The sequence below is a fragment of the Chlorocebus sabaeus genome, chromosome 1, assembly GCF_047675955.1.
Source record: "Chlorocebus sabaeus isolate Y175 chromosome 1, mChlSab1.0.hap1, whole genome shotgun sequence".
NCBI classification, from domain to species: domain Eukaryota; kingdom Metazoa; phylum Chordata; class Mammalia; order Primates; family Cercopithecidae; genus Chlorocebus; species Chlorocebus sabaeus.
In genome coordinates, this window is record NC_132904.1 from 129,532,610 (window position 1) to 129,547,548 (window position 14,939).

The window sequence follows — 14,939 nt, forward strand, 5'->3', positions numbered from 1 at the left end:
ATCACCAGGCTCCATAGGGTTTTCACCTCTATTGGGATAGACAGATAAGTTAATATAGATATAAGTGTAGATAAAGATGTCAACATAGATGTAGATGATATGGATATCCTATTGTTTCTGTTTCTCCAGAAAAGCCTCAATAATACAGATGTTTGGTGCTAAGAGTGATTCTTGAAGAACAGAATCTTAAGGGTGAGTTATCAGAATTGGTTCTGAGATTTCTGGGATTCATTTTCCAGTAGTAAAAAGAGCATCGATAGTTCATTACATGAGGTGGCAATAGAGATAGGCACAATATAACCACTGGCTCCTCCTAACCAAATACTTATAAGCGGCAAGGTTCTGGTAACCTTGTGCAGTCATGCACTGAGTAATAACATTTCGGTCAGTAATGGACTGCACTTACAATGATGTTCCCATAAAGTTTTTTCTTTTTTTTTAAGACAGGGTCTGGCTCTGTCACCCAGGCTAAAGTGCAGTGACACAATTACAGCTCACTGCAGCTTTGACCTTCCAGGGTCAAGCAATCCTCTCACCTCAGCCTGCTGGGTTGCTGAGACCACAGGTACATGCCACATGCCACAACAACAACAAAAAAAACAATTTGTTGTTGTTGTTGAGGTGAGGTCTTGTATATTGCCCAGGCTTGTCTCAAACTCCTGGGCTTAAGTAATCCTCCTGCCTTGGACTCCCAAAGTTCTGAGATTATAGGTGTGAACCACTGTGCTCGGCTCCCATAAGATCATAATACTGTATTTTTACTGCACTTTGTCTATCAGACATGTTTAGATACACAAATACTTACCATTGTGTTACAGTTGCCTATAGTATTCAGTATAGTCACATGCTGTACAAGTTTGGAGCAATAGGCTCTACCATACAGCCTAGGTGTGTAATAGCCTATGCCATCTAGGTGTGTGTAAGTATGTTCTGATAATCACACGATGAAACCATCTAATGATGCATTTCTCAGGACATTTCCCCATCTTGAAGCAACATATGACTATATTTGATACAACAGAACATTTTTGTCAGACTAAGGAGTATGATGACTTTGACCAGGATCTCCTAATCACACTGGACAGTGTGGGGAGGAAGAAAAGATGTGCTCAAGGACTCAGATTTCCAGGTTAAGCACTGCATAAATGACCTGAAAGTTTCTATATCTGTCCTGAAAGAATCTCATATCTCCTCTAGTCACAGAGCTGAGACTGCTGAAAACCAAGCCCAGAGTCTCATCTTGTGAACAGCTGAACTACAACACAAGTTGAATTCCCAACTCTGTTCATCTGATTGAGCTGCTGTAACAAAATACTTTAGACTGAGAAATTTATAAGCAACGGACATGTATTTCTCACAGTTCTGGAGGCTGGGCAGTCCAAGATTAAGACACTTGTAGATTCGATTTCTAGAGAGGACTCACTCTCTGCCCCACAGATCGTGCCTTGTTGCTGCATCCTCACACAATGGAAGGGCAAGTTAACCCCCTTCAACCTATTTTATAAGGACATGCATTCCATTCATGAGGGCAGAACCCTCCTGATTTAATCGCTCCCCAAAGGCCCCACCTTTTATACTATCACACTGGGGATTAAGTTCCAACATATGAATTTGGGTAAAGGAGACATCAGCATTTAGAACACAGCACCAACCTAGTAAGATGTCTGCTGTTAAAGTGAAGGCCTTAATTGGGAAGTAGTGGGATCTGAAAATTGGAATAGGACATATGGAAAGATCTTCATGAAGGTGGGAATGTTGAAACTCAAATTCTTCTGAGTCTTTCTTGCCAGAAGAAGAAGTTCTTCCATCGTCATTGGAGGAGATTAACCCTGTGTCTTTTAATTGGGGTATTTATCCCATTTACATTTAAAGTTAATATTGTTATGTGTTAATTTGATCCTATCATCATGATGCTAGCTGGTTATTTTGCACATTAGTTGATGCAGTTTCTTCATAGCATTGGTCTTTATATTTTGGTATGTGTTTGCAGTGGCTGGTACCAGTTTTTCTTTCCATATTTAGTGTTTCCTTCAGGAGCTCTTGTAAGGCAGGCCTGATGGTGACAAGATCCCTCAGCATTTGTTTGTCTGGAAAGGATTTTATTTCTCCTTCGTTTTGAAGCTTAGTTTGGCTGGATACGAAATTCTGAGTTGAAAATTCTTTTCTTTAAGAATGTTGAATATTGGTCCCCACTCTCTTCTGGCTTGTAAGGTTTCTGCAGAGCATTCCACTGTTAGTCTGATGGGCTTCCCTTTATAGGTAACCTGATCTTTCTCTCTGGCTGCCCTTAAAATTTTTTCCTACGTTTCAACCTTGTTGAGTTTGACAATTGTGTGTCTTGAGGTTGCTCTTCTCAAGGAGTATCTTAGTGGTGTTCTCTGTATTTCCTGAATTTGAATGTTGGCCTGTCTTGCTAGGTTGTGGAAGTTCTCCTGGATAATATCCTGAAGTGTGTTTTCCAGCTTGGTTCCATTCTCCCCCTCACTTTCAGGTACACCAATCAATCGTAGGTTTGGTCTTTTCACACAGTTCAATATTTCTTGGAGGCTTTGTTCATTCGTTTTCATTCTTTTTTCTCTAATCTTGTCTTCACACTTCATTTAGTTGATCTTCAATCTCTGATATTCTTTCTTCCACTTGATCAATTGGCTATTGATTCTTGTGTATGCTTCACAAAGTTCTCACGCTGTGTTTTTCAGCTCCATCAGGTCATTTATGTTCTTCTCTAAACCAGTTATTCTAGTTAGCAGTTCCTGTAACCTTTTATCAAGGTTCTTAGCTTCCTTATATTGGGTTAGAACATGCTCCTTTAGCTTGGAGGAGTTTGTTATTACTCGCCTTCTGAAGCCTACTTCTGTCAATTCATCAAACGCATTCTCCATCCAGTTTTGTTCCCTTGCTGGCGAGGAGCTATGGTCCTTTGGAGAAGAGGCATTCTTGTGTTTGGGGATTTTCAGCATTTTTGTGCTGGTTTTTCCACATCTTTGTGGATTTATCTACTTTTGGTCTTTGATGTTGGTGACCTTTGGATGGTGTTTTTGCGTGGGCATCCTTTTTGTTGATGTTGATGTTATTGCTTTCTGTGTGTTAGTTCTCCTTCTAACAGTCAGGCCTCTCTTCTGCAGGGCTGCTGGAGTTTGCTGGAGGTCCACTCCAGACCCTGATTGCCTAGATATCACCAGCAGAGGCTGCAGAACAGCAAAGATTGCTGCCTGCACCTTCTTCTCGAAGCTTCATCCAGAGGGGCACCCACCAGATGCCAGCCAGAGCTCTCCTGTATAAGGTGTCTGTCGACCCCTGCTGGGAGGTGCACAGGGGTCAGGGACCCACTTTAGAAGGCAGTCTGTCCCTTAGCAGAGCTCAAGTGCTGTGCTGGGAGATCCGCTGCTCTCTTCAGAGTCAGCAGGCAGGAACTTTTAAGTGTGCTGAAGCTGTGCCTACAGCCTAACCTTCCCACAGGTGCTCTGTTCTAGGGAGATAGGAGTTTTATCTATAAGCCCCCGCTGGGGCTGCTGCATTTCTTTCAGATATGACGTGCCCAGGGAGGAGGAATCTAGAGAGGCAGTCCGGCTACAGTGGTTTGTCGTGCTGTGGTGGGTTCCACCCAGTCAAAACTTCCCAGTGGTTTTGTTACACTGTGAGAGGAAAACCGCCTACTGAAGCCTCAGTAATGGTGGACGCTTCTCCCCCCACCAAGTTTGAGCATCCCAGGTCAACTTCAGACTGCTGTGCTGGCAGTGAGAATTTCAAGTCAGTGGATCTTAGCTTGCTGGGCTCTGTGGGGGTGGGACCCACTGAGCAAGATCACTTGGCTCCCTGGCTTCAGTCCCCTTTCAGGGGAGTGAATGGTTCTGTATTGCTGGGGCTCCAGGCACCACTGCGGTTAAAAAAAAAAAAAAAAAAAAAAAGGCTCCTGCAGCTAGCTCAGTGTCTGCCCAAACGGCCACCTAGTTTTATGCTTGAAACCCTCCTGCAGCTAGCTCAGTGTCTGCCCAAACGGCCACCTAGTTTTATGCTTGAAACCCAGGGCCCTGGTGGTGTAGGTGCCCGAGGGAATCTCCTGGTCTTCAGGTTACAAAAACCAGGGGGAAAGCACAGTATCTGGGCCAGATATCACTGTCCCTTACTGCACAGTCCCTCATGGTTTCCTTTGGCTACAGGAGGGAGTTCCCCAGCCCCTTGTGTTTCCCAGGTGAGGCAATGCCCCATTCTGCTTCTGCTCGCCCTCTGCAGGCTGCAACCACTGTCTAACCAGTCCTAATGAGATGAATCAGGCACCTCAGTTGGAAATGCGGAAATCACCTGCCTTCTGTGTTGGTCTCACTGGGAGCTGCAGACCAGAACTGTTCCTATTCGGCCATCTTGCCCCCTCTCAAATTTTCCTGATTTTATGAAGTCAATGTACTAATTTGTTTACATTGCATCTGGATTTTAAGTCATAGTGAAAAGATTTTTTCCCCACACCCCAAATTATGTAAGAATTTACTCATGCTTTCTTCTAGTACTTATATGGGTACAATTTTTACACTTAAGTATTCAATCCTTTGAGAATTTAATAAAAATGTCAGTTTACCCTGTGCATCAGTTATTGATTGCCTCAATAATGCTATATTAAAAATTAACTACAAAATGCCAGTGGCATATAACAATAAGTATTTATTACTCATAAAAACTTGAAATCATAAACACTTGGAAACATGGGATTCCACCTCAGGCGTCATCTGGGTGTCAGCTAGACGTCTCTCCTGATCTTGACTGGGCTTGCCCACATATCTGAGGATCAGCTGATCAACACTGGCTTCTCATATAGGCTGGTTCCAATTGGAGCAATTACAGCAATGTGGCTCTGCTCTCCCAGCAGGCTACCATCTGCATGTTCTCATGCCAATGGCACAAGCACAACAAAGCAAGCTCCAAAGCATGGCCTTATTTCAAGGCTTTGCTTGTATAACATCTGCTGACACCCCACTGATCAAGCCTGATCAAGTCCAGAGTAGAGAGGGGAGACACTAGAAAGTTGTATGGCAAAGACTTTGAATACAGGAAGGGGTAAAGAACTGAGGGCATCTTTGCAATATGCTACATCCTGCAGTCTCCTAGATCTGGCTCATCTAGATTTCTCCCTATCATCTCAGGCTTCTTGGGAGGGTCTTTATCATTCACTATCTTCCTTGTGAGTCAGTCCATTGCAATTTGGCGTCCTCTCCTGATTATTCTACTACATTTGTTTTCAACAAGGTTGCCAGTGGGCTCTAAACTGCCAGTCTAACATGCAGTTTTTTGGTTCTTATATTATGTGACAGAACACGTTATTTGAGCGTCAACCTGTCATACATTCTGTAAGCAGATCACACTTGGGCCGGCTATCCTGTCTCTCAATATCCACTCTCTAGCCCTCCCTCCCTGTTCTCTTCCATTATCTGGATGATATCAATGCACTCCTGTGCCTTCTGGATGCTGGTTGGCTTCAGCCTGTGGAAATCCTTGGCAGGAGATTGAAGGGCAAAAGGAAAATAAGATCTAGGTATCTGCTTCCTTGGCTCCACACTGGTGAGGTTATCTGGGGCTGTCTGTAGCCCTGGTCACTGCTCTTCTCAAGGTGACCCGCTCCATGTGACTTCTTCTCTTCCCCAATTATAGCAGCCTCTCCTTCCCTTCTTGCCTCCAGGCCTAAGGGGGTTGACAGCCAGCCACTAACTGCCCTGGGTTCCTGCACCACTCACATGGTCTTCCTACACCCTCCCACACCTATGAAAACATCCCTTTATAAACACATCTTCCTCCCATTATGTGTCTCCTGCTGAAACCCCAACTGATTCAATGTGGTGTCATTCATTGCTCCCCTCTCCCTCCCAGGAACATCCATTTGCATTTAGGACTTGGATGTTATTCCCTCTACTCAACTAATCAAATCCAAAAAATTATATGGAGGTAGATGGGAAGAAAATGGAGAGAGCCTCCCTATCCTTTGAGATTCTAGAAACTGGGTGTCCTGAAAGGAAACAAAAGCAAGCACACAGACAGAGCTAGGACTTTACGTAAGCAGTGTGTAGTTTTCCCCGTGGCCTACAGAGCATAGCACTGGCACTTACATCCTTCCACCTCTGGACACGTGGTCTGTCCCCACGCAGGCACTAGCAGCAGCAGGAGCAGCAGACATCCTGAGACACAAGGTCCGCCACCCCAGACTCCTTTGGGCTGGATGCAGGCTCTTGAGTTTCCATGCCTACCAGCAAGTATTGAAGATATCCAGGATCGATTCTGGAATTCATGTAAATACTCCAAGGAGTCTGAGAAATGTAAGAATAAGGAACCCTGGGAAAATTGGCCTTCCTGTTTATTTGGTAAATGAGACAGAGTCGTTGAAATGTATAGTTCCTATGAAAAGTGAACTTAATTTTCATCCTGTGACCTTTCTCTTATACTTGACCTTACTGACCACTTCCTCTTTCTTGGGCCCCCTTTTCTCTGCCTACCCCTTAAACACCGGTGAACCCAGGATTCTCTTCTCAGTCACTGCCCATTCCCTTGCCCTGTGTCCTCATAAGTAATCTCTACTACTTTCATGATTTAACCTGAGGCTCCTTTTTTTTTTTTTTTTTTAATTTTTTTATTTTTTTATCTCTGCAACACATTGGCTTAGGGACATGTGTTGGAAAAGTCCCAGGGCCAGACGAGGCACTTGGTGGCTCCTAGAGAAAGTTTAGTGTGCAGAGATAGGTAAACCCTAGGGGAAGACAATAATAGCCCACGGGACTGTGCCTGTTCTCTCTGACCTCCAGGGAGCTGAAGAAGAGCTGAGCAAGTCAGCTGAGACTCCTCTCACCTTAATGCCTTGAAAGAGGGTTAAAAACCACCTGCTGCTGCTGCTGCTGCCATGCTATTGACACCAGAAGCCAAAAATGATACTTGTAGAAATGCATGGTCCAGAGATTATAGCACCTATGAACCTATATAAGAAAGACTTTACTCTCAAAAAAAATCCAAACACAAATAAAAGATGATGGAGAAAAGGAAGTGGTGAGCAACAAATATACGCAAATCCATATATGTATGTACCTATATGCATTCAGAGATATTTTACATATACCTATAAGTACATATATATTGAAAATTAGCATCTGAAAATAAGTAATCCAAGAAATAAGGATCTTAAATAAAAGAGACCTATGTACTGAAAGATAAATTCTAATAATAGCAGCTTAGAATAAATGTACGAAACTCTCTCAGCAAAACCTGGGTATTAAGATGGAGAGACATCAGTAAAAATGTCCAAATGCATCATTCAAGTTGGGGAAGAGAAAAGTCAGGAAGTAAAAATGTCCTGATGTTTCACCACGCGCAAGGTGGAGAGAACCGTCAGATAACTGAGTGTCTTGATAGAGGAAAAGGTTGGCATTTGTTATCATTTAATAGTGATGAAGAAAATATGGATTTGAGTACTTACAAATGGAACATTATCATTAATGGAATGGAAAATGATAGTTGAACTCTCAAATTTAATAAGGGGTTAAAAAGCAATAAATAACAACTGAAAAATAAACAGTAACCAGCAAAAATAAGGAAAAGGATGATTGGGAAACCACAAAATAAAATGAATAAAAAATACAGAATAAGGTAGAATGCTGTGTAAACTATAACAGTTCACTCAATGTGAATGATCCTCTGAAAAACAGACACCATCAGATTGGAAAATATTTTTACAAATATGCAATCTAGAAAAGTAAAACAGCATGCTTCGAACAAAGACAAAGAAAGGATGGAGGTGTTCAGTGTTGGTAACAAGGTCAACCAGATAGCCTAAAAAGCCTCTGCCCATAAAATCTAGAATGCTGGATAGGATGTGGCAAGCGTGCCTCTGAATGCATAGCTGAGTTTATAACTTCTTTAGCCAAAAGCGAAGAAAGAATTGGAAACCAGAGTCCTAAGCATGGGTTGATGCTCCAGTTGATCTGACAGAGAGAGAGGTAGGCGAGAGGGGAAGGGTCCAATCTCTAAGAAAAGAGCAGGGACTTGGCCTCTGGGGAGAGGTGTCAAACACACAGGCCCATGTAAGACAAAACTGTCAGTCCTGACAGAAAGCCAGGTCCTTCAAGGGACCACCCCTCGGGGAAACGACCGACACATGGAGACAGGGATGCTCATTTGTCTTAATCTGAGGTCCGTGTGATTTTAGACCTTCTCTTGTCTCTCAATGAAATCTTGCCATTTAACTGATAAAGATTTTGCCCATTGTTTTCTCTTGTTCTGTTGTTGTCGTCACTATTATAAAGGTGCCTTTTAAAACATGTTGTTTTGTTGCTGGTATAAAGAACTCCTTCCACCTTGGGTTCAGCAATCTTGCTTGGTTCTCTTACTATTTCCAATGGTTTGTCCATAGAGTCTCACAGATTTTCTGTATATATATAGTCATATTACTTGAAGATAATCAATGTTTTGTTTTGCTTTCTTTTAACCTTTTATGGATTTACCTTTTAACCACATCAGTTGGATTTTCAGCCCAATATTTCATGGTGGCACTGGTGCCATTTCTTTTCTTATTCTGGGCTTCAGAAGGACTGCTGCTCACGATTCCCCACAAATCATGACAGCTTCTGTAGGCTTCCGCAGACACCCCGCTCTGCATCAGCAAGCTCAGCCTCGGCCTCCCGAGGACAGCTGTGCTGAGCTGCTCATCCATGCTGGGACCCTCTCACCAACCATCCTTTATCTCCCTGGTGAATGGAGCGTCGTCCAGCCCAATCAAAAAGCACAGGCAGCCGGTGGGTCTTCTGGTATTCTAGAGTGGATCCATTCTAGCCCATTTCCCTAAGCCTTTGGATCCCTTCAGCCATGATCTGCAAGGGAGTTCTGACACATCTGTTTCATTTCATGTGGGCCATCACTCTCAGCAAGCCTCTAGGAACCACTCAGCAGCCATAAGGATTGCCTTATGGGGCCCTAGCAAGATTATTAAAACCCGTATCACTGGTGGGTGCCCCCATATTAACAAACTCTCCCCTGAAGGGCTTTCCAGTCTGGCCCCCTTGGCCCAGCACCCTCAGGATTCACCCCCAAGCACACTCCCTTGTCTGTGCCCCACACACACTAGTCAGATCCTTCAGCTCACTGAAGAAATCCCTCTCCTCTCTTAGCAGACCCAACGCTTGCCTAGGGGAATATGCTGAGCCTTGACTCTCTTATTGGTCTAAGTGATAAGAAGGGACAAATGGGGCATCTATGGATGGGAAAGCTGCTGAGGAAGTCAGGAACTTCTTGTAGAATACCTGCTTCATTTGAAGCATCTGCGTGTTCTTCAAGCAAGAAGGGGTTTCTGTCTTCCAGAAAGGGGGAAAGGCCATTTTGGCAGAACCAGAGGTTTTGGGGAATCTGGAGGGTCAAAGTCTTCCAACACATTTCTCTCTGTTCCCATCCCAGATGGTGGGCCTCAGTCCTTCCCTATTACACCCTGACTTTGGTATATGAGACTCATCTGGCCTGAGATTCAGCCTGCTCCAGAATTCTGCTTCTCTAACAATTAAGCCTGGGTCTGGTCTTCAGCTTGTTCTACCCTCCTGCTACATACGGGAGTCTCTTTAAGGCCACCAAGGAGGCACGCTGACTCTTCTTTGCTTTAAATTAGAGATTGGCTGCCCTTGGTGGTGCCTTTCCTCTCTTCAAAGCCTCAAGGGCATTCGGCCACTCCATCCCACTGTTCCTATCAGTAGTCTTTCTTCAGAACCTCTCAAATATAAGATGTTCTATGAACCAGTATATCCCTTTTCCCTGTGCCTTGCCTCAGTTCTACATAGGTGACAGTCTTAGCAATTGCACTGCTAACACATACCAGCAACTGCTAATACTCTATCTGCCGCTATGATGGGGTCCTTTTGCCAGCCAGTGGTGAGTGACCTAATTCCTGAGTTCCAATCTTAGAGTCCCCTGGCATCCAGTCTTAGAATGGGTTCTCTAGGTGCAAAGCCTAAGCCAGGCAATGGGGTGGGGGGTATTTTATTGTGGAAATATCCAAGAAAAAAATTAAAGAAGGAAAGCTAGACAGGATTGGGGAAAGAAGTGATGAAGGATGTCATATCAGGTGAACTCTAGCCGTGGCCTGATCCTGGAGAGCACACAGAGACGCCCCGTCTTTAAGGCAAGCAGGCGCCCTCTTTAAGGCAAGCAGGTGGCCTTTTGTATCCCTGTGCCAGTCATTGGCTGAGGGTCACTCCTGGCAGAGGAGCTTGTCATTTCTTGGGCAGGGGGGCTATGTCAGTCAAGGGCACCTCTCCAGGGATGAGCAGGGTGGGAGGCACCTGTGAGCCATGGGCCACCAACATGCAAAGCAGCCAGGGGATGGGCACACCCATCCCGTAGAGGGCAACTGGATAGGACACTTTGGCACCCACAGTGCTCCTGAGCCCTAAAGCTATGATGTCCTGGGAAACTTCCACTCAGCCATCAGCACATGCCCCTGTGCCATCAGAATTTCCCCTCTGCCTCCTAGCCCAAGATTTGTCAATAGTCACTATGTCCACTTTCTCATCAACCCACTCCCATGGGGCTTCTGTCCCCACCGTGCCACTGAGGCCACTTTGTCACATCATTACCTACCTCTACGCGACACTCAGCGGCTTGTGTGCACCCCTTCTCTTCTCTGTCTACCCTCCCCTTCTAGGATTTAAATACCACCTCTCCGAGGACAATTCCCTAACCTTTATCTACACTGATAAGGTCCCTCTGGAATCTCAGGCCCACACATCTAGTGGCCTCTGACCCAACACCTCCAATGGGAAGTTTAATGACCCTTTCAGACCTTACAACTCTTGACGTCTGTCCCCTTTCATACCTCCTCCTCCCTCAGTCCTCTTTCTCAGTTGCTCAGGTCAAAAGCCGGGGTCATTCTTGATTCCTCTCTTTTCTTCACTCTCGTGGCAAGCCTTTCAGCAAGGCTGTCGCCCCTTCCTCCCACACAGATCCAAACTGGCCTCCTCTCTGCCTCTGCTGTGGCTGTCCTGGTCTAAACACTTCTCATCTGGGACTGTGGATGGCACTGTCATTTCTCTGTTCCCTCTGCTCTCACCCTCCTGTAGTCCACTCTCTACCAGCTGTCAGAGGGGTATTTCTAATAAATAAATCAGATCAAGGCTTTGCCCAGCTTAAAACTCTCCAGTGACTTCCCAGCACCCTAAGAATGCAATCTAACCCTCCCTCCGCTTTACAGAGCCCTGGTTTGTCACTCACCCTTCTCTTCCGCCAATGTCTCCTTCGCTTCCCACTCATGGCTCACTCTGTTGCTCAAACAGACCAAATCCACTTCTACCTTCAGATCTTCAGAAACAGCACCTCTGCCTGGGAAGCTCTTCTCTGCTGAGCTGTATCCGTCTGGCCCATTCTCAGCAACGTGAGGAGGCTTAAATGTGACTTTGAAGCCATCTTCCCTAGCTACCCAACCGAAAGCAGCCGGCCGGTCACTCCACACCATCCTACACAGTTCTCTGTGTAATGCCCATGACACTTTCACAGTGACTGGATTGTTGATTGACTGGGTGACTGGCTGGAGCCCTACATCAGAACGTAGGCTGTGGGAAAGCCGCGCCTCTCTGCCGGGTCCAGGCCTTTCCTCTCCTCACACTGCTCCTTGGGCCTCTCTGCCAGGTCCAGGCTGCTTCCCCCTCCTCACACTGCTCCCCGCTCCTCACACTGCTCCTCGTGCCTCTCTGCCGGGTCCAGGCCGTTTCCGCTCCTCACACTGCTCCCCGCTCCTCACGCCGCTCCTCACGCTGCTCCTCGGGCCTCTCTGCCGGGTCCAGGCCGTTTCCCCTCCTCACGCTGCTCCTCGCTCCTCACACTGCTCCTCGGGCCTCTCTGCCGGGTCCAGGCTGCTTCCCCCTCCTCACACTGCTCCCCGCTCCTCACGCCGCTCCTCACACTGCTCCTCAGGCCTCGCTGCCGGGTCCAGGCCGTTTCCTCTCCTCACGCTGCTCCTCAGGCCTCTCTGCCGGGTCCAGGCCGTTTCCCCTCCTCACACTGCTCCCCGCTCCTCACGCTGCTCCTCGGGCCTCTCTGCTGGGTCCAGGCTGCTTCCCCTCCTCACACTGCTCCCCGCTCCTCACACTGCTCCTCGGGCCTCTCTGCCGGGTCCAGGCCGTTTCCCCTCCTCACACTGCTCCCCGCTCCTCACGCCGCTCCTCACACTGCTCCTCAGGCCTCGCTGCCGGGTCCAGGCCGTTTCCTCTCCTCACGCTGCTCCTCAGGCCTCTCTGCCGGGTCCAGGCCGTTTCCCCTCCTCACGCTGCTCCCCGCTCCTCACACTGCTCCTCGGGCCTCTCTGCTGGGTCCAGGCCGTTTCCCCTCCTCACACTGCTCCCCGCTCCTCACGCCGCTCCTCACACTGCTCCTCAGGCCTCGCTGCCGGGTCCAGGCCGTTTCCTCTCCTCACGCTGCTCCTCAGGCCTCTCTGCCGGGTCCAGGCCGTTTCCCCTCCTCACACTGCTCCCCGCTCCTCACGCTGCTCCTCGGGCCTCTCTGCTGGGTCCAGGCTGCTTCCCCTCCTCACACTGCTCCCCGCTCCTCACACTGCTCCTCGGGCCTCTCTGCTGGGTCCAGGCCGTTTCCCCTCCTCACACTGCCTCCCCGCTCCTCACGCCGCTCCTCACGCCGCTCCTCACGCCGCTCCTCACGCTGCTCCTCGGGCCTCTCTGCTGGGTCCAGGCTGCTTCCCCTCCTCACACTGCTCCTCGCTCCTCACGCCGCTCCTCACGCTGCTCCTCGGGCCTCTCTGCCGGGTCCAGGCCGTTTCCCCTCCTCACACTGCTCCCCGCTCCTCACACTGCTCCTCGGGCCTCTCTGCTGGGTCCAGGCCGTTTCCCCTCCTCACACTGCTCTTCGCTCCTCACGCCGCTCCTCACGCTGCTCCTCGGGCCTCTCTGCCGGGTCCAGGCCGTTTCCCCTCCTCACACTGCTCCCCGCTCCTCACACTGCTCCTCGGGCCTCTCTGCTGGGTCCAGGCCGTTTCCCCTCCTCACACTGCTCCCCGCTCCTCACGCCGCTCCTCACGCTGCTCCTCGGGCCTCTCTGCCGGGTCCAGGCCGTTTCCCCCTCCTCACAGGGCTCCTCTGAGACAGGCGCCTTTTGGGTTGGCCACTCCCCTCTCGTTGCTGACATCCCCCATCCTCAAGATGCTCTCATTTGCTGAAAATGTTAGCGCCTGCCCCATCTTCCCATCTTTCCAAGTCAGGTCATTCTTACTAGGAATGGACCCTCCCCGCAGGGAATCTGCCCATTGCCCTGGGCTCTTCATTCTCTGAGCATGTCTTCAGTGAACTTCTCTACCCCACCTGAGCCAACCACTTTCAGTCACACCATGGGCCTACTCATTACCAGATGCTGTTCCCGTAAATTATGAGCAGCAGGATCTGCCTGCAAGCCCCTGTTCTTCAAGCAGAGAAACCCAACACTGACTGCAACACAAAAGCCGGTCATCAAGTCTCGGATCCATTGGACCTATCACTGTATTTGTATTTATGCATCTCATCCTGTGTCGTGTGCTCACCAACCTTGGATTCCATGGTTTCTCGTATTATTTCACCCTCTCCCTCAACTACCTTGTCCCACTCTCTCCATCATACTTTCCTAGAAAATCCACGACTCGGGATAAACCACATTCATAATCACCAGCCCCATACTGACTCCGCATAGCCAGTGATCCTCAGCGCTTCCCCAGCAGGCTTGCTTCTCTGCAGGTTTCCTCTGCCACCCCCACGGCCCCTCTGCCTTCCAGCTGATACCCTGCTTCTCACTTCCTGAGAAATGCAGGCTAGGGCAGGAGAGCTCCCTCCTGGCCCCTGGCTGCCCAGCACCTTCCCCTGCAGGCCAGTCCTGCTCCTCCCTGCTCTCTATCAAGGACCTTGTTCCTTTCCTGAGTGCCTTTCCCTCTGGTATCTTTGGTCTCTTCTGTTGGATCATTCCAGAAGCATGGAAGCATGCTTTAATCCCTTCCAGCTAAAACTCAGGCAATGCCCACCTGTGACCACACTCTGCTAGCTGCCGTCCCCTTTCTCTCCCCTGTTGCGATGTGGTATATGAACTCTGTCTTCTGGTGCTTTGACATCTGAGGCCTTGCTGACCCTGGAGGGACTGCCCCTTCCAGGATTAGCCAATTCCTAGAGACATTAACTCACCCCAAAATGCCCTTTTAAATACAAACCCACCCAATCCAGAGCCCACATCCCACAACCTCCTGCGAGGGTCTTAGAGTCCTGCCCTAATCACCCAGGGCCAGGCAGTAGACACCTAGGGTACCAGTGCCCCAGAGCCCGCTACCACTATTGAAGCTAGACAATCCTGAGCCCACTCACCCTGCTTTGCCCATTCCTTCCTAGGAAGACCACAGTGAAGACCCCCACCCACAGCTCCCGGGTCCTCTGTCTCCCGGCCAACTCCGGTGCTTCCCCAAGTGGCCCCGTGGTGTGGTGTGGTGTGCTGCTTCCTCTCAGGAACTGTAACAAACTGTCTTTCAGTGACAACTGTCTTCTGATGTGCGGGCCTTGCTATGCCTCAAATACTGTTAATACACTGTAGTTTAAAGCACTTGGTGTCTGAAGTGTTGTCTGCATAACAGTCCCCAGTGGCTCTGTCCCCACTCAGCTCCCCACTGGCCACCGCACCAATCACACCACTGAAGGTGTTCTCCCAAGGGTACCAACGACCTCCAAATTAAATAATGCCAAATATCATAGGCGTTTTTCTGACCAGTCATTCGTTCTGTCCATAAACATTAAGTCTCTCTTTTGTGGTAGGCATTCAGGCTCCAACAGCAAACAGGACTGATGGGGGCTCCACTGCCAAGGGGCTTCCACACTAGTGAGGCAGACACACAAGGAGCCAGTGAAACGAAGCGCAGTGAAAGCCTTTATTTAGGTCAAGGAGCTGCCGCTGCGAAGGCCCACAACCATGATAGG

At 48.4% G+C, this 14,939-nt stretch overlaps 1 protein-coding gene across 1 annotated transcript in view; it reads right to left on the minus strand.

Annotated features, from left to right (window-relative positions):
- SPATA19 (spermatogenesis associated 19) overlaps nucleotides 1-11,403 on the minus strand; it is a 38,288-nt gene extending 26,885 nt beyond the window's left edge. The window contains exon 1 of the mRNA XM_038004976.2: nucleotides 11,221-11,403. Coding sequence (XP_037860904.1) covers nucleotides 11,221-11,259 — 39 coding nt within the window. The 5' untranslated portion in view covers nucleotides 11,260-11,403. The remainder of the gene's footprint in view (nucleotides 1-11,220) is intronic.
- Nucleotides 11,404-14,939: the final 3,536 nt, after the last annotated feature.